The sequence below is a fragment of the Oratosquilla oratoria genome, chromosome 20 (assembly GCF_046742065.1).
Source record: "Oratosquilla oratoria isolate Oo_2021 chromosome 20, ASM4674206v1, whole genome shotgun sequence".
Classification (NCBI taxonomy): Eukaryota; Metazoa; Arthropoda; class Malacostraca; order Stomatopoda; family Squillidae; genus Oratosquilla; species Oratosquilla oratoria.
The window spans coordinates 10,631,985-10,651,365 of record NC_134796.1 but is presented as its reverse complement, the minus strand read 5'-3'; the positions used below and the strand labels follow the sequence as shown (position 1 = coordinate 10,651,365).

Here is a 19,381-nt window from a genome sequence, read left to right as displayed (position 1 = left end):
TAATATAGACATCATCCTATCTAACCTATTATTATGATGAAAATAAAATGACATGCAATTTATTTTGATTAAAGGTTACCCAAGGGTAAAAAGGTTGAGAAATGCTGGTCTTGAGCGTTGTTTCTTTGTTTTTGATTGGGGCTGTTTTGCTTCGAGCTGCAAAGTACAAGGCTGATGATTTTAACCGAACCTAACCAACGCATCACCCGCCATTGGCCGTGATGGTATTAAGGGCCATTTACACGGTCAAACAGTTTGACAAACCCGGTTTGTCAGACAAGTGTTTGAAGTGATGTTTGACCGTGTGAATGGGATATTTGGTCGTCAAACACATTTGTCGAACGTGTTTGACAACCAAATACCCTATTCACACGGTCAAACATCACTTCAAACACTTGTTCGACAAACCGGGTTTGTCAAACCGTTTGGCCGTCTAAATGCCCCTTTAGGCTAATAACACTGTATAACAATGAAAAAAAAACGGAAATGAGACTATCCTTTTCTAGAGTTATTTTTTGCGTAGATCACGAATATAACATCCGTTTCTTTCTGTGACCCTGTAGTTCTTCGTAAATAGCAGTGCCCGCAATGTCTATCTGAACGGTATTTTTTGTTGCTTTTACCATTTATATAATTTTTCACATAGCTATGTGGTTTTTTTTTCTTAACAGGATACAGAGTTAAGATGCCTAGAGAATGCAAGAATTCGCCAGACAAGTTTTGTTATATATGTGGATCAGTTATATTAAGGCAATACAAGAGACAGTTGACTCAACGTGTAAAGAAACTTTATGAGCTGTACTTTGGATGTAAAGTGGGTGACCAGGACAAAAGCTGGGCACCTCACATATGTTGTGTCAGGTGTACAAGTTCCCTTTCTGCCTGGGTGAAAGGCAAAGGGACTGGCCTCATGTTTGGCGTACCAATGGTCTGGAGGGAGCCAAAGGACCACTCAACAGATTGCTACTTAACGGATATTAAAGGTGGGTGTTCAGTGTTTATTTTTTACTGTTTTTATATATATTTTCAAGAGATGTATCAATAAAAAAGATCGAAATACATAATAAGTTGCACTTCCACTATTTTTGCACGTGATCACAACCAATAGTATCCATTTTTAGTCTGATTTTATTTTATTTTCCTGCAGGTCGCAACAGAAAAGGCAAGAAATCTATCGTGTATCCAGATCTTCAGTCTGCTATTCGCCCAGTTCTACATTCAAGTGATATTCCTGTACCACAGCCGCCCTCTGAACTACCAAGCGATGACACGAGCAACTCAGACGATTCAGAATCTCAAGATGCAACGTATACGACACAACACCTCATCACCCAACCAGAACTCAATGATCTAGTTCGTGATCTAACACTTACTAAGCAACAGAGTGAACTCCTGGCCTCACGTTTGCAACAATGGCACCTGTTGGATGAAGAAGCTCGAATTACAGTATTTAGGAAGCGTTCTGCAAATCTACAGGATTTTTTCACTTTGGAAAACAACTTGACTTATTGTAATGATATCAGAGGCCTATTCAGTGCCCTTGAGCTGTCCTATGAACCCAATGAGTGGAGGCTATTCATAGATGGATCCCTTTACAGCATAAAAGCAGTTCTGTTGCACATTGGGAACACCATGCCTTCAGTTCCAGTTGCTTACTCAGTCATTTTAAGAGAGACATATGAGAACCTTGCTTTTATTCTAGACCGCATAAGTTACAAAGAGCATGAGTGGTTAATTTGTGCAGACTTGAAAGTAGTAGCCATACTTAATGGGCTACAAACTGGATACACCAAATTTATGTGCTTTCTTTGGGAATCTATGACGCTTGGATGCCATAATGTAATTCATGAGCCACTAGTTAAGAAGGAGAAAATCATTTTGCCACCACTGCATATAAAACTAGGCCTAATGAAGCAATTTACCAAAGCACTGCAACATAACAAGCCATGTTTCCAGTATCTCAAAGGGATCTTCCCTAAAATTAGTGACGCCAAGATTAAAGAGGGTATATTTGTAGGCCCTCAGATTCGCAAGCTTATAAATGATGAGGACTTTGAGGCGACAATGGATGAACCTGAGCTAGCGGCCTGGCATACATTCAAAGATGTATGCAAAGGGCTTCTGGGAAAGCACCAGGAGTCCCAGCGAGAGCGTAAAATGGAGAGGCTAATCAAATCCTACCAAGATCTCGGATGCAATATGTCACTGAAGATACACTTTCTTCATTCTCATCTGTCCTTCTTCCCAGAGAATACAGCAGATGTGAGTGATGAACATGGAGAGAAGTTCCATCAAGATATAGCGTCAATGGAAAACAGGTACAAGGGAAAATGGAGCCCTGCTATGCTGGCTGACTTCTGTTGGAACCTGAAGCGTGACACGCCTGAGACGTCTTATAAAAGAAGAAGTAAATAATAGATTGTAGGTTAATACATCATATAAAGCTAACAAACATGCCGATTCATTATATATTAATCAAATAAATACAATGAAGACATTTAATCTGACTTTGGGAGCAAAATACATTTATGGAACCTTGGAAATCTCTATTAATTGCATAATTATTAAAACAGCGATTTACAAAAAATTGCGACGTGGCATGAAATTTTTGTTATCAAATTTGAATTCAGCACACTGAACTTCATAATAAAACGCACATGAGAACTATGTTTTTTTCTTAATCCTGAAATTTGTTGTACAGTGTAATCGCACCAAGCAAATCGTATCTTAACCGCGTGGGGATTTCGGGCGTGTGTTCGAATCCTGACCTCGGCTTCCTCCGGGTATCGTTATTGCACTGGCATCATGCTGTGGATACACAGTCTCTCCTGCGTTCGTGTATTATGAACAGTTCCGGCCCACCTGCAAGGTTTAGGTCCCGGGGAAAAAAATAAGATCACAATTCATCATCGTGTTCACGGGGGTAACGGTAACACGCGAAACAGGTCCTCAATCCCAGAGGGAATACGGTCGATATTTGTGATGAATTTTCCGAACCCCCAAATCGCTCGGCGTTTTAGAATAAGGTGGATACACCTTGGCACCACCTCTCAAGGGGGAGGTTGCCCCTCCTTCTCGGCTCGGTCCTTCTTGTAAATATTAGTAAACACTTGAGACTCGAGTTAAGGCCTAACCTGTTTCTCGGGGACCCTTTCTTCAACCTCGACGCCTCCCTCTCCTTGTCATCCTCTCATGCGTGAGGGTGATGGAGGTCACGTGATGACGTAGTTTTATTTATTTGTTTGTTTATTTATTTATTTTCTACACGAGTGCCCTCGGCAGAATGATTAGTCCATGAACTAATTCGTTCTGTTTTGAAGGGTCAGTGTAGTACAGGCGGTACAGTCCTCGCTTTTTAAGAAGCATTACGCTCTGGCGGGGGTTCGAATCCCAGCAGATGAGTTTATTTCCTATTTATTTATTATTTTTTTATTTTTTTTACACGTTTAAGGTGTTCCTGCAAGGATGCTGTATTTCTCACTCTTGTTTCTCTCTCATTCTCTCTCCTCTTCTTCCCTCTTGTTCTTCCTTCTCATCCATCTCTACCCTCTCCACCTCTTCCTTCTCCTCTTTCACCCCACCTCCTCTACCTCCTTCCCCCTCCTCCTCCTCTTCCTCCTTCTCTTCCTCCTTCCCCCTCCTCTTCGTACTCCTCTGTCTTCTCCCCCCTCCTCCTCCTTCTCTTCCTCCTCCTCCTCTTCCTCTTCCTCCTCCTTCTCTTCCTCCTCCTCCTCCTCCTCCTCCTCCCTTTTCCCCCTCCTCCTTCTCCTCCTCTTCCTCCTTCTCCTCCTCTTTCTCCTCTTCCTCCTCCCCCTCCTCCTCCTCTTTCCCCCTCTTCCTCCTCCTCTTTCCCCCTCTTCCTCCTCCTCCTCTTTCCCCCTCTTTCTCGGACCCCTCCTCTTCCTTCTTCCCCCCTCCTCTTCCTTCTTCCCCCCTCCTCTTACTCCTTCCCCCCTCCTCTTACTCCTCGTCTTCTTCCTCCCTCTCCACCTACTCGTCTCCATCCTCCTCTTCCGCCTTCTCCTTCTCCTCCTCTTCCTCCTTCCCCCCTCCTCCTCGGACTCCTCCTCTTCCTTCTTCCCCCCCCTCCTCCCACTCTTCTTCCTCCTTCTCCATCTACTCGTCTCCATGCTTCTCTTATTCATCCCCGCCACCATAAATGTAAAGAGCAGAAACAAGAAATGAGAAGAAAGTTGCTGTTGGAAGCCGCAACGAGTCGCATGGGACAGAAGATCTACTTGGGACACTGGGAGGATGGAAACGTCTTCTCAAGGGTCCAGCGTTTCTCAACCTTGTTCTTTGCATAACCCTCGTAAAGTGTTTTGCATCTCTGGGAACTCCTGCATAAGAATCGGTGTACATCTTTACTAGTCTTTCTTTCGTGAATGGCGGTTACCTGTGAGTGGTGGTCCCGCAAAACGGACGGCAGAGAGGATCTTCTCCCTTCTGTCCCTTTCCAAAACCAGTTAACCACCTCCACCTCCACCTCAATGTGCAGTCCCGAGGGGCTGGCATTTGGTCACCGGACTGGGAACAAACTCACTTTCACCTTCCATGGTGTTTCTTCCTCCTTTAACATAAGAGAGTTGGCAACCGGCGACTGATCCCGTCTTACTGTTTTCAGTTAGTGACAAAGTCCCAATCTGATACAACACAGATACCAATCTAAAGATTCTTACCTGAGTGATTTTTGGGAAGATAGGAGGATCGTTGCCGGCCTTTGGGGTAGCGGGTTTCCAGTCAACAATTATTCAGTTCTCGTGCATAAACTTTTATCAGTCAAGGTAAACATGATGCATTTTTCTTGTAATTGGTTAAGAAATATTTTTTTTTTTACAATTCTGACAGATATAGATATCAAATTAAATGTAAAAAATTCGTAAAAGATAATGTATTTTCCCCCAGTAATTAGCCCATCATTGTCCCATTACTGGTTCCCCAACTCAGATTCCCCAAATCTATTCAATTCAACGGAGAACAACAGTTGTACTCTACTGTAACATGTGGACCAAAAATAAACAAAAATAGATAAATTAATTTAATAGTTATAGATTAAGATTAAATAAATAAATAGATTAAATAAAAATAAAGAATGCATAAGTAGTAACAACAATAAAATAGAATATAAGATATAAATAAGATATATAATATGTAATATATATATAATAATATATGATAAGATATAATAAATATGAAATATAATAAATATATAAATATAATATAATGAATAATATAGATATATATAATATAATAAAATATATAATAAGATATAAATGTGAAGTAGATAGATAAATAGAAATTAGAATTAAATGATTAGAAATTAGAATTGAATAGATAAATTAAATGGAAAGGAATGAAAAGGTGGGGGGCGGCATTTTTTTACCAAAAATAAATAAATGAATAGATATGGATGGAGATTAAATGAATAAATAGATTGAATAAAAATAAAGAATGCATAGGTAGTAATAACAATGAAATAAGATAAATAAGAAATAAATGAAGTAAATGAAAATTAGAATTGAATTATTAGAAATTAGAATTGAATACACAGACAAATTAAATGTAAAGGAGTAGAAAGGGGGGGGCGGTGGGGAGTTGAGGGGATTTTATTTATTTATTTATTTTATTTTGTTTTTTATTTATTTTATTTTTTATTATCATTTTATTGTATTTATTGTATATATTTGTTTATTTTATTTATTCATTTATTTATCTTTTTTTTTTTTTTTTTTTTTTTTTTTTAAGTATCACTCCCACGGGCTTTGTTTGAGCTTGTTGGAAGGGCCCCTCCATCCTTGAGCGAGCAAAGTCAATATGCCATTAAAAGATAGGGCTCTCCGACTCCCAACATTAATTCACCAGCAGAGGTAATAAAGGCTCCTCTGCGGTACGCCAGACGATCGATCGAGTACAGAAATGATCTCGGTTGTTCCATCCAGTCATCTCGTCAGCAAGAAATAATTGAATGGGGGGATTCGAACCGAGTCCAATAATGTAAATATCAACCAGACGGGATATTATGGCCTCGAGTTGTCAGGACGTAGATTTAACATTGGAGTAGGTAGAAACAACTTCGCCAATCGCGTTGTTAGTAAGGGAATGGGATGAATTTCCATTAGAGGTGATGGAGTGCATTGCAGATCGATGTGTTTTAATATTCAATTGGGTACTGTATGCTTCAGAGCAATATGTCGTAATGTCAATTACTTTTTATTTTATTATTATTATAATTATTATTATCATTATCATCATTATTATTTTGCTGTATGGACGTTCATTGTCATATTTGTTAATTGGTTAGTGTATTTACTTTATTTACTTTTTTTGGGGGGTGGGGGCAACTCAGAGCCTTTACTCTTCCATCTCCGTTTCTCCTCCCTTCCCCTCCTTTCTCCTCCCTTCCCCTCCTTTCTCCTCCCTTCCCCTCCTGTCCTCTCCCTTCCCCTCCTTTCTCCTCCCTTCCCCTCCCTTCTCCTCCCTTCTCCTCCCTTCTCCTCCCTTCTCCCATCTCCTCCCTTCTCCTCCCTTCCCTTCCCTTCTCCTCCCCTCCCTTTTCCTCCCCTCCCTTTTCCTCCCCTCCCCTATCTTTTCCCTTCCCCTCCCTTTTCCTCCCTTCTTTCCCCTCCCCTCTTCTCCCTTCTCCTCCCTTCTCCTCTCTTCTCCTCTCTTCTCCTCTCTTCTCCTCCCTTCTCCTCTCTTCTCCTCCCTTCTCCTTCTCTTCTCCTCCCTTCTCCTCTCTCCTCTCTTCTCTCTTCTCCTCCCTTCTCCTCTCTTCTCCTCCCTTCTCCTCTCTTCTCCTCTCGTCTCCTCTCTTCTCCTCTCGTCTCCTCTCTTCTCCTCCATTCTCCTCTCTTCTCTTCTCCTCCCTTCTCCCTTCCCCTCCTTTCCCCTCCCTTCTCCTCTCTTCCCCAGCTCTCTTCCCCTTGTAACGCACTAGACAGTCCGACAAAGCCGCCAATATCCAAATGGGTTTCTTGGCTTCATCAAGAGTCCCGCGAATTAAGAAATTTCAAGTCGAAGAAGGACAAAGCCGCGGTGAGAGTCCGCCGCGCAGAAGTGTATTGTGAATAGAACATATGTGCGCGCGCACACACACACACACACACACACACACACACACACACACACACACACACACACACACACACACACACACACACCTCCCCCTCTACCTCCTCCTCTTCTTCCTCCTCCTCTTCCTCCTCCTCTTCCTCCTCCTCTTCTTCCTCCTCCTCTTCCTCCTCTTCCTCCTCCTCCTCTTCCTCCTCCTCTTCCTCCTCCTCTTCCTCCTCCTCTTCCTCCTCCTCCTCTTCCTCCTCCTCTTCCTCCTCCTCCTCTTCCTCCTCCTCTTCCTCCTCCTCTTCTTCCTCCTTCGTTTCTTCCTCCGTTTCTTCCTCCTCCGTTCCCTCCTCCTCCTGCTCCTCCTCTTCCTCCTCCTGCTCCTCCTCTTCCTCCTCCTGCTCCTCCTCTTCCTCCTCCTGTTCCTCTTCCTCCGCCTCCTCCTCTTCCTCCTCCTCGAATTCTTCCTCCTCTTCCTCCTGCGTCTCTTCCTCCTCCTCCTCCTCCTCCTGCGTCTCTTCCTCCTCCTCCTCCTCCTCCTCCTCTTCCAATAACCCAATTTACATATTCATTTCCCTTCTGACTCGTCCCTACTTGTTCTTTCCTCGGACTCGATCGAGTCATTTGTGATGATTTTTGCCCTTCGCGCGCCTACGTTGTCCTCTCCCCTCCCCTCCCCTCGCCTCGTCATCGGAAGCTTGTTGGTCTCGTATTCGTTTAATTGTGGGTTCGAATCCCGCACTCCCATTTCCAGCACTGACTGTTACTATCTGCGAACAACAGTCCAAGCGTAAGTGGCTTCCCTCTCCTTCCCTTCCTTAGAGCTCTCTTCCCCTCCCTTCCACTTTCCTTATATTCCCTACTCCTGTTGCCCTCCTCCTCCTCCTCCCCCCTCCCCTCCTCCCCCTCTCCCTCCCCCTCCCCCTCTCCCTCTTCCACCACGAACTCTTCCGTTCACATCCACTCTTCTTTCTTCGTTTCCTCCTCCCCCTCCCCCTCCCCCCGTCCCCCTTCTTTCCCATTGTCGGTGGTTCCTGAGTGATGTAATTACCGTCTCATCAATGAGATGTAGTATTTCTCTCTCGCCCTCTCTCCCCTCTCTCCCTCTCTCTCCCCCTCTCTCCCTCTCTCTCCCTCTCTCTCCCCTCCCCCCTCTCTCTCTCTCCCCTCCCCCCTCTCTCTCTCTCTCTCTCACTTTTCTCTCCTTTATTTCTAACCTTTATCTCTCTTCCTCTGTCTACCTTTCAACTTCTCTCACTCCCACCCTCTCTCCCTCCCTCCACTCCCCCGTCCCACTCATTCCACTCCCCTCCCCCTCCCCCTTCCCCTTCCCCTATCTCCACTCCCCTCAAATGAGAATCAATTTGTAGAACTTTTGTTGTTGTTGTTGTTGTGTGTGTGTGTGTGTGTGTGTGTGTGTGTGTGTGTATGACCGGACAGCTTGGGCGAGTGGCAGGCATTGAGGCGTGAGCGGGACCACTGGCGGCGGTAACATTGCCTGGTCCTCCAAGGGACTGGAGCCGTGTGTCCTTTTCTCACACAGCAGTAACACATGCACGCACGCACAAACACACGCCGTGAGTCACTCCATAGTTGTAGTAGTAGTAGTAATTATTATTATTATTATTTTTTTTTTTCATCCGCTGTCGCCTTCTCTCTCGAGTTCGAGGGTTCGAGCTCGCTTCGTCTGGCTGAGATCCAGAACTGTTCATCTCCATCCTCTCCGAAGCCTTCGCCTCCGTCACCTTGGGGCCTCCCCTTCTCTCTCTCTTTCTGTGTGTGTGTGTGTGCGTGTGCGTGCGCGCGCGTGTAGTGCCTTTGGCATGGCAGCCTTTTATTCCCAAAAGTTTTCACATAAATTATGATTACAGGAAATCTGGGCCGCTTTGTCAGACGTACTCGCCTGGTAACTAATGGAAGAGTAGTCTTGGGAGGTAGTTTCTTTAGGTGACGTTTATATGCCTGTTACCCCTGTCCTCTACCCTTCCACTCCTTCACTCTCCCCCTTTCCCCCCTCCCCCTCTCCCCCTTTCCCCCCTCTCCCCCTTTCCCCCCTCCCCCTCCCCCCTCTCCCCCTCTCCCTCCCCCCCTCTCCTCCCTCTCCTTCCTCTCCCCACTCCTCTCCTTGCCCCCCCTCCTCCCCCTGTTCCATCTCTCCCCTCTCCTTCCTCTCCCCGTCCCCCCTCCTCCCCCTCTCCCCTCTCCCTCCTCTCCCCTCTCCTTCCTCTCCCCACTCCCTCCTCTCCCCTCTCCCTCCTCTCCCCTCTCCTTCCTATCATCACTCCTCCCCCTGCCCCGTACCTCCCTCTGTCCCCTCTCTCGTCTCCTTCTCCTCTCCTCCCTTTCCCCTCCCCTTCTTCTCCTCCCTCTCCCCTCTCCTCTCCCCACTCCTCCCCGTCCCCCCTCCTCCCCGTCCCCCCTCCTCCCCGTCCCCCCTCCTCCCCGTCCCCCCTCCTTCCCCTGTCCCCTCCCTTTCCCTTCTCCCCCCTCCTTCCCCTGTCCCCTCCCTTTCCCTTCTCCCTTTCTTCTCCCCTCCTTTTCCCCTCTCCTCCCTTTCGTTTCCCCTCCTTTCCCCTCTCATCCCTCTCCCGTCTTTCCCCTCTCCTCCCTCGCCCCTCTGCTGCCCTTTCCTCTTCCCCCTTTCCTCCTCCCCCCTTTCCATTTCTCCTCTCCCATTTCCATTTCTCCTCTCCCCATCGCGTCCCTTCTCTCCTACCCTTCCCCTCTCCTCCCCTCTCCTCTCCTCCCCTCTCCTGTCCTCCTCGTTCCTCCCCCTTTCCCCTGAGATGATTCTGATTTCTGTAATAAAGTGTAACCCCATTATAGTATCCTCTTTCACTTCGTTTTACTCTCGTTTCTTTGTCCTTCCTTCCTTTCTCTTTTTCTTTTCCTTATTTCTTTCGTTTTATTTGTTTTGTTTTCTTTATTCCACTGTCTGGGCTTCATCTTTCTGGGATTGTTCTTAATACAAAAGAACATAAGAATGAAGGAGATTGCAAGAGACCATAAGGCCTACACTAGGCAGATCCGTACTCGATGTCCGTCCCGGACTCGTATCTTCTTGTGTTTAATGGTGTTCCGGGGGGGGGGGGGTCCTGCTTTCAGCGCCGTCTTTCAGCAGGTGCCTGTGGCTCGTTTCACACGTATCGACTTTTCGCCGTGCGCCGTCCACGACACGATGTCATGTTCTCAAATAACCGTGGGTGTTTATGGACGCTTTCACACGACACGACCATGACCGCGTGTGAAAGCGTCCCATAGACACCCATTGTTATTTGAAAGCACGACGTCGTGTAGTGGCCGGCGCACGGCAAAAAGCCGATACGTGTGAAACGAGCTTTGTATTCCACACGCGTTTGTACAATACACACGTAGTTCTTTCTGTCGGAGAGAATCTCCAGAATTCGGAAGTTTCCAGTGTTTAGATTTTTTTTTTTTTTTTTCAAAATTGGAAACTTCCTCTGGTATCTTGGGTCTTCTAGATCAGTGATCAGTGTTTCTCAAATGGGGGTCCGCGGACCCGCAGAGGGCTGCACACGAGCATTGTGACGTGAGCGCTATGCGTGTTGAAATTTGGTGTCTTTCTTCATCTGAGAGCATTCGGAGCGCGCTCGGAACATTAACTGTCACGCATGAACTATTTCCCTAACTCTAGAACACACACTAATATCCCTGTGTCAGCCGTCGTGAGGGTCCTGCATTTAATGTATTTCTATTTTATTTATTTTTTATTCGTTTATCTTGTTACATAAAGGAGAATTGGCAACCGGCGACTTATCCCCTCTCCTACTAGCCGGTGACAAAGTTTCTTCCCAGTTGGAGGATCCAAGGACAGTTGTCGGCTGGCGGGAGGCCGCGGTTATCCGGTCAGAGGAACCTGAGGCAACAGTCGATTGGTTGATATATTTTCCTCTCTCTCTCCTTTAAGGGACTAATAACTGTTATTTTTTTTGTCGTCAGTCTTTATTTGCATCGCCCTGAGTGAAGCGAGACCAGGAATGGTAATGCATTTTTATTTGGGTGGAACTTATTCCCACCATAAGGAGATGCAGTTACGAGAGGGGCGTGGCTTTGATGACAGGGTAACATGAACAGACATTGTTCTAAGCTTTAGAAATCACGAGATTAAGCACCTAATTTTTTATTTATTATTTGTATTTTATTTATTTATTTATTTGTTTATTTACTGCCTGGGGTTTGTTTCGTTATTGCTTTTCTTCTGTATCGGACCTCGTAATGGACCAAAAGGTCTTTTGTCAACATTGATACTGTAGCCCAATATAACCCGCGATCTTTGTCCTCTCGGGCCGTCTATGGTCTTTACGCGTCTTTTGCGACGGAGTTAGAAACTAAGACGTTTTGTGCTGGCGTCACCCGAGGTTCCTTTTGTATTATTATTATTATTATTATTATTATTATTATTATTATTATCATTAATTTTATTATTAATTTTATTATTTATATTATTTTAAGTATCAACGTTATTGTTTTCGTTATTATTATTATTATTATTATTATTATTATTATTATTTCTTTTTATATTGTTATTTTATTATATATATATACTATTATAGTAGTATAATAGTAGTCCTTGATTTATATATATATATATATATATATATATATATGTATATATATATATATATATATATATATATATATATATATATATATATATATATATATTTTTTTTTTTTTTTTTTTTTTTTTTTTTTTTTTCCGTTTATGCGTAGCCGGCCTGTGGCTTCTCGTGTCCAGTCGGAACTGGTTTCTGTGTTACCCAGGATGCGTTTCTTTGTTTCATCTTGGGAATCGTGGGCTGCAACTCCTTCAGGTTCTTTCTGGTAGACCCAAAACTTGTTGTGGAATTCGTAACAGGGAATTAGAATGGAATAAGTTGAAATTAAATATATTGAAGGAAAATTATATAAAAGAGCTATCCGTCACCTTTCCTTTGCTGGTAAAAAATAAATAAATAGATAAAAATAGAAATAAGAAATAAACAAAATAAATGGATAAATCTTATCTGTCCACCATACCGTCGTCACCTTGTAAGTTTGTGCAAGTAGTTGTTTGGAATCGACCCTGGACCTTTGTGTTCACGAGGGACTGTGGCACGTGGCACCACGGGACGCTCGGGAACGTACGTCGCTAGACGGCGGAGTTCTCCGCGTGCCATAGTTATTGATCATCATAAGGCCGGCCACACACATACAGTTTAAACTGACTGTTACAACTGTTCAGATATAACTATCAGTTGAAACTGCACGTGTGTGGGTAAAGGGGCATTCAGACGGCCAAACGGTTTGACAAACCCGGTTTGTCAAACAAGTGTTTGAAGTGATGTTTGACCGTGTGAATAGGGTACTTGGTTGTCAAACACGTTCGACAAACGTGTTTGACGACCAAATATACCATTCACACGGTCAAACATCACTTCAAACACTTGTCTGACAAACCGGGTTTGTCAAACTGTTTGACCGTGTAAATGACCCTTATCTCAATATCACTGAGATACCCACACAAGTGCAGTTTCAACTGACAGTTATAACTGAACAGTTGTAACTGTCAGTTTAAACAGCACGTGTGTAGCCGGCCTTAGGCTGACTTTCCCATTTCACCAAATGATATTTTACATTATTGCATTTCGCCAAATTACCTTGAGGTTATACTAGGTTACGTTGCATTATGTTATTTTACGTCAAGTTATGTGACATTAGGATATGTTACATTCTCATCAGTTCCACGTGGGAGTTTAGGCGAAATGGGAACAACTCGACCCGTCTGGATCATAGTTCTCAGTTCTTTGTTACCCGATTTCTTTGGTGTTTCGCTCATCAGGGATTTATAGAATTGATAAACTCTTGTTTATTAAAACAGTTGTAATATGTCCCTGCATTAAGTCTTTTCTTGGACAAATAAAAAAAAATGCAATGGGTGTCGATGGCATGTAACCTAAAATTGCCCCTTTTTTTTGTCTTGTGCCTTCTCTCTGCCCCCCCACCCCCTAAAAAAAAAAAAAAAAAAAAAGTTAACAGCCCTCATTGTCCAAACCACCTTTCATAGTTTATAGAAGCTTCTATTCTTTGGTGTGCTCATTTTCCTATTGTTTTGTCTTCGGTTGTAGTGTATGGTCCGGACCTGTCCGCTTCCAGCACATGATTTCTTTGTTTTCCAGCAAAAAAAATTCTTTGTTTTCTTCCTTCGTTTATGGTCCTCGACTTAGTTTTCTCCGACTAATTAGACAGGCGACCTGCCTCTCATCATAATCCTGGTCACCATGGAGTCCTTTTCTTTGTGTCTGACCTCACTTGACCTGGCGTAGCCTTTGTTGGCGGAAGCCGCGTGCTCCTCCGCCTCGCCGCTCCGAGCCAAGTGCCCCAGACATCCAGACGCGTTTCCGTCTCGCGCGCGAAGTGGGCGTCTGGGGGGGTGGGGGGCAGCGAGCTCGCGCAGGTCTTCTTGGAAGTTATTTATTGGGGTATTCAGAATAGATACGTCGTAGAAATATATGTTCTTGTAGATTAGTCTGTGCGTTGCATGTCTGTGCGTGCATATACACTACATGTGCTCTGGCGCGCGCGCGCACACACGTCTATGTGTATGTATGTGTGTATATATATATATATATACATATATATATGTGTGTGTGTGTACACACTTATGTACCCACCTCTGACTAACGAAAGCAATGCACGAAATATCAGATGAACCACGACATCGGCACGAGATTATCCATGAGGATAGGAACGCTGATATACTACAACACATGACAATCGACAATCACACACACATACGCGCGCGCACACACACACACACACACACACACACACACACACACACACACACACACACACACACACACACACACACACACACACACACAATATGTATGTATTATTATATATACATACATACATACGAGCCATGTTCCTAGAAACTCATTATAGACGAAAATGTTTGGTTTTTCAGTCTTTCGTTTTCCTTGCACTGATATGTACGTTTCTGAATCACCTACTCAAGTTATTTTTGCTGCACGCGCACACACACACACACACACACACACACACACACACACACACACACACACACACACACACACACATATATATATATATATATATACACACATACATATAAGTGGATGATATAGTCATCAGGGACGGTGCATCCTATGTCCAAACCCAAAGGAAATGGGTTGGGTGAGACTGGTCTTCCAGCAATTGTAAGGAAGTGAGTCATAATGAGAGACGGGGAACTCGCTTTTTAGAGAAGGAAGGGAAGGAAAAGAGGAATGATTGACGGCAGTAGGTGAGGTGCTTACGCCTGGGTGCACTTAACCGCGACTGTGGTTGTCACCAAGGGAAGTAGCAGGCACCAGGAGTAGTTAGGTTCGAACTTTGACCCACATCTTGTCGTCGACACACCGACATTTGTCGTAGAAAGTTTCCTTGGGTGCAGACACTTATGACGTGTGTGTGTGTGTGTGTGTGTGTGTGTGTGTGTGTGTGTGTGTGTGTGTGTGTGTGTGTGTGTGTGTGTGTGTGTGTGTGTGTGTGTGTGTGTGTGTGTGTGTGTGTGTTAGTTTCACATCACCGTGAAAAAGTATACAAAATTACCACCAGAGAAAAGAAATATGCCGATAATACTTTCCTATATTATATACTAAGACGAATAACAATTTGTTTGGGGATGTAATATACGAAAGTCCTCAGTGTTCCACTCTCTTTTCTCCTTTGGTAATTTTGCATATATATGTGTGTGTGTACATATATACATATACATGTACATATATAAAATATATGATATATGCATATTGTCATGATCCATATATAGTGGGCTGACGCCCCGTCCTCAAATGTCATAAATCTTCCTGATCATTTGTAATCTTCTTTTCATGATTGCGCCCGCTGTGGAGCATTGAACCCCCATATCACTGCATAATATAGTCCGATTGCTGTTTGGCGGGTACTGATGACGGCCACTAGCCCAGGCCATCAAGAGCTGGTGTTCGTGTGCATTCATTGTTGAGGGTATTATATTTGTCATTATATATATATATATATATATATATATATATATATATATATATATATATAGTGTGTGTGTGTTTTGTATTATAGGTTGTAGTGTATGGTTTGCGGCGCTTGTTTTTACGTGGTACGTCTTGTAACTTTAGCAGCATATGATAGTGTATGTGTGTGTGTGTGTGTGTCAGTGTCTGTGTGTGTGCGTGTGTGCGCGTGTGGTTTCCGGATGTTAATCCAAAACCTCGCTTCAAAGTTCCATCAATTTCGCTTTTTTTTTTTTTCTTCTTAAGAAGAGGAGACAACCGGCGACTGATCTCTTCCTTCCCCGAGCCTGTGACGTAGAAACAGTTCCAGTCAAACGATTCTGCTCGGAGAGATCTGTTGGGAGGTTATGAGGACCGTTGCTTGCAAACGTGGGGTCTCGATTCTCTAATCTGAAAATCTTGAGGCAACTAGTGATTGGCTTACCATATACGTGTAAGCACATCAGGACCTTTCACCACCAATACCACCACCACCACATCATCACCGCCTCCACCACTTTCTCCACCACGACTTTCTTATCATCACTATCACCACCATTATCATCACCATCACCTATCGTCACCACCCACTCATCACCATCCATTATCACCACCATCATCATCGCTACTACCTCCACCATCTCCACCACAACCACCATCTCTATCGTCCTGTGACCTTTGTCTGCCAAAGGTTTCTCTCGGCTTCCACCGGGCGGCAGCCAGAATAAAGATTATAAAGATGCACTTGAGACTCTGAGTTAGGCTGGGGTAGGATGCATCCCGTCAGTGGGTATTAAATCTTCAAGAATGTAATCGAAAAAAAAAAATTGTGATGAACGACCAAGGATCTGGATCGAAGTGTGTAGGGATTGTTACTTCCGAGTGTCGAAGGTTCCTCTTTGATGAATAAGATCGTCTGGTGTGTGTAGTAGCTACCGAAGGGTTCAGACCTCCTCACCGCAACCTGCGGCAACTCGCCGCATTCACTGCGGTGGCGCTCATGCGGAGTGCGTGGGTACTGGAAATGATACATGCGGGCGTTCGTGTGTGTGTGTGTGTGTGTGTGTGTGTGTGTGTGTGTGTTTACCTAAGTATATTTAACTAGTGGTAACATTCAAGGATTGAGCTACATTTCTAAGGTCTTTTTTCCGTTATCATACTTCGTTTTTAATTTGCTTTTGGCTCTAGCTTTGTCCCACCTTTTATACTGTTGTGTGTTCATCCGTGTGCGTACGTGTGTATATATATATATATATATATATATATATATATATATATGTGTGTGTGTGTGTGTGTGTTTGTACAACACTGAATGGGTCCCGGTGAACATATTTACATTTATCAACCACAATTCACTTCAATTCTAAGACATCAACACCGAAAGACTCGAGGAGGCATACATGCAGAAATTGATACGTGGTACAGCTAAGGACTCGAACCTCCGCTAGCACGTAACAAGTGACAGTGACTTAACCGATTGCGCTATCAATGTGTGGGTGTGCGTGTTGGTGTGTTCGTGTATGTATGGGTGTGCATATATGTGTGTATTTATGTGCGTGTATAGTGTGTGCATATGAAAATTCGCACACGTGCGTTAGTCATATAAGCGCTACAATGCTAAAAAAAAAAAACCTCCTCTGTACCTATCTCTCTCTGTTTCTCCTACACAAATTGCAATTTGTTTTGAGCTCTTGAATGCTCTGGGTGGAGCTCGCCCTTGAGATGGCTTTGTGGTCAACCGGTGGTTGTCCTCCACTTATGATCCGGTATAGGGTTGCACGACCACCTCACCGAGAAGAAGGAGCGGATGTTGGTGAGTCTCAGACTCCCTGTGTATCGCGCGCGCGCGCTCGTGTGTAGAGCCCCCAGCTTCACTGTGTGTATGCCTGTGTTTAACCTCTACAGGGAAGAAGCTAAACTCATGGGGTCCTGTCCCTTTTCCAACTATCGTATATAGTTTTGAAATCCAATATGACGTTAGTTTGGTCTTTCAATTTCTAAGCTATTCTGGTTTATGCATATACAGTATATAGGGAACTGTGTACGTGTGTATGTATATATGTATATATATATATATAATACATATATACACCGCGCGCAGGGGCAAGTCTCCAGGTCGGTCGGTCGGGGGCCTTTGCTTGGTTTAATCTCTTCAATTCGGTTCCGCTTTGCACAAAATCTGTTTGAGGTGTCGCCAGAAGATATCAATCATTTGGGGGAGGGGGTGTCTTACCTCCCCCCAACCCCCCAAAATTTGTTTGAGGAAGGTGTCTGGCCCCTCAGGCTGAACGAGATCGTGTGGCGATCAAACGCGAAATCCTAACAGTGAAGCACTGTGTTGAGGCGGTCCGGCTAATGTGCTATATCGACGATCTGGTGCGAGTCACCTTCCAGTACCCCCCCCCCTCTCTCTCTCTCTCTCGCTCTCTCTCTCTCTCTCTCTCTCTCTCTCTCTCTCTCTCTCTCTCTCTCTCTCTCTCTCTCTCTCTCTCTCTCTCTCTCTCTCGCTCTCTCTCTCTCTCTCTCGCTCTCTCTCTCTCTCGCTGTGTCTGTGTGTGTGCGTCTGGCTCTCTCTCGCTGTGTCTGGCTCTCTCTATCTCTTTCTCTCTCTCTCTCTCTCTCTCTCTTTTTTTTGTCTCTGGCTCTCTCTCTCTCTCCCTCCCTCTCTCTCTCTCTCTCTCTCTCTCTCTCTCTCTCTCTCTCTCTCTCTCTCTCTCTCTCTCTCTCTCTCGTGAAGTGAGATCTCGTTCATTTCGGGAATGGTCCCTGGACCAGTGCTCGTAAGTTCAAGAGAATGTATAGTAGGGCGACTGAATGCCACACAGGAGTGATGTTCACGGAACAGATCGAACGTAGGATCTGTGGGACAATAGGCGGTCGCCGTCTTCAAGTAAAGCAGTATGACGACCCTCTATATAGGCTTTGTTCTGGTGAAGGGGACGGGCGATTTTAGGCTGCCACTGGGTCGGGACCCCTGGCTTGAAGAAGCCTCGTAGCGAGCGGGACCCTTCTGCGGGCAGTAAATCGATCCACTCAGACATATGGAATTATTTGTCTTTATACTGAATAAGAACTGTAAGATAGATCCTTTGTTATTATTATTATTATTATTATTATTATTTACTATTATTATGATTTTATTTTATTTTTTATTTATTTGGTGGTCGTCGTCGTCATTACCTATGACGTCGCTCAGTAGCTGAGCGCCGGGTGATATTATTAAGACTGGGTCGGAGTGAGGAACTTCTGACAAGACCCGATTACAGAAATAAATAAACGTGGCCTTGATCGCCGTTGCCGCCGCCGCCGTCGTCTCTGTCGTTGTCGTCGTCGTCGTCTTTTGCGGTTTGAAAAGTCGTTCTGTGGTAACGGTTTTAGGTCTGAAATTCTAGTTCTGATACTTCACACCTCCTCCCTGACCTGCCTCACCCTCTCGTCCTCGCCATGGTGGACGCCGCCCTACCAAACCCTGCATACCACCCTGTACCCCGCTCCTCCATGCCACTCTGCATACCATCGTGTACCCCGCTGCTCCATGCCACCCATCATACCATCTGTGCTTTGGCTTGCATGTCCTAACCGACCCGACCCGATTTGGTTCCATTTGAACGCTTCCCATATTGACGCTTCCAAACCTAACCTAACCCGCATTAACCATAGTAAGTGTTTTCTTAGCACCGTTTTTTTTTTTTTTACGCTCAAATGGGAAGCGATCTGAGACAACACCCCTGACCCGATCCGACCCGACTCGCCCATGTCACCCTACACCATGTTCTGCTTTGCCCACACCTCCCATAGCCGGCGCGACCTCACTGGGCATTGTCCGATACGAGCTCTCCACTCGTAACATCTTGGGATAAAAAAAAAAAAAAAAAAAAAACGTGGCTTCCCATCCTGTCCCAAAGAGTAAAATCTCTACTTCGGGATCGGGGTAAAGCAAAACTTACCCATCGCTGCAGTTTCCGCCTCTCCTCCTCCTCCTCCTCTTCCTCCTCCTCTTCAACATCTTCCTCATCCTCTCCCTCCTCTTTCCCACATATCTTCCTTCTCTTCGTGCCCCTTCTCCTCCTCCTCCTCTTCGTCATCTTTCTCTTCCTCCCCATACATCCTCCTCCTCCTTTTTATCTTTCTCATCCTCTCCTTCCACTCTCTACATGTAATAATTATCCTCCTGTGCCTTCTTCAGAACAGATCTCGACTTGGTGCAGTTGTAACCATTATGCCTGTAGGAAATGCTTTCCTCGACCGAGTCCTAGGATCAAACTAGGG

At 44.6% G+C, this 19,381-nt stretch overlaps 2 protein-coding genes across 2 annotated transcripts in view; both read left to right on the top strand.

The window, feature by feature from the left end:
* Nucleotides 1–19,381, top strand: part of LOC143036100 (uncharacterized) — a 600,714-nt gene that overhangs the window by 50,735 nt on the left and 530,598 nt on the right. The window lies entirely within an intron of this gene.
* LOC143035996 (uncharacterized) lies at nt 497–19,379 on the top strand. Its single transcript, XM_076203255.1, has 4 exons — nt 497–983; nt 1,148–1,752; nt 17,396–17,488; nt 19,299–19,379. Exons 1-4 carry the CDS (start codon nt 686–688, stop codon nt 19,377–19,379), a joined length of 1,077 nt encoding a protein of 358 aa, XP_076059370.1. The 5' UTR covers nt 497–685.

What these genes read in the sequence shown, in the direction of transcription:
- LOC143035996 (XM_076203255.1), top strand. Translation starts at nt 686, where the DNA reads ATGCCTAGAGAATGCAAGAATTCGCCAGACAAGTTTTGTTATATATGT. An exon ending in TAATTTGTGCAGACTTGAAA is followed by an intron (nt 1,753 to 17,395) that starts GTAGTAGCCATA and finishes CTGGCCCCTCAG; the next exon opens with GCTGAACGAGATCGTGTGGC. An exon ending in TGTGCTATATCGACGATCTG is followed by an intron (nt 17,489 to 19,298) that starts GTGCGAGTCACC and finishes TGCCTTCTTCAG; the next exon opens with AACAGATCTCGACTTGGTGC.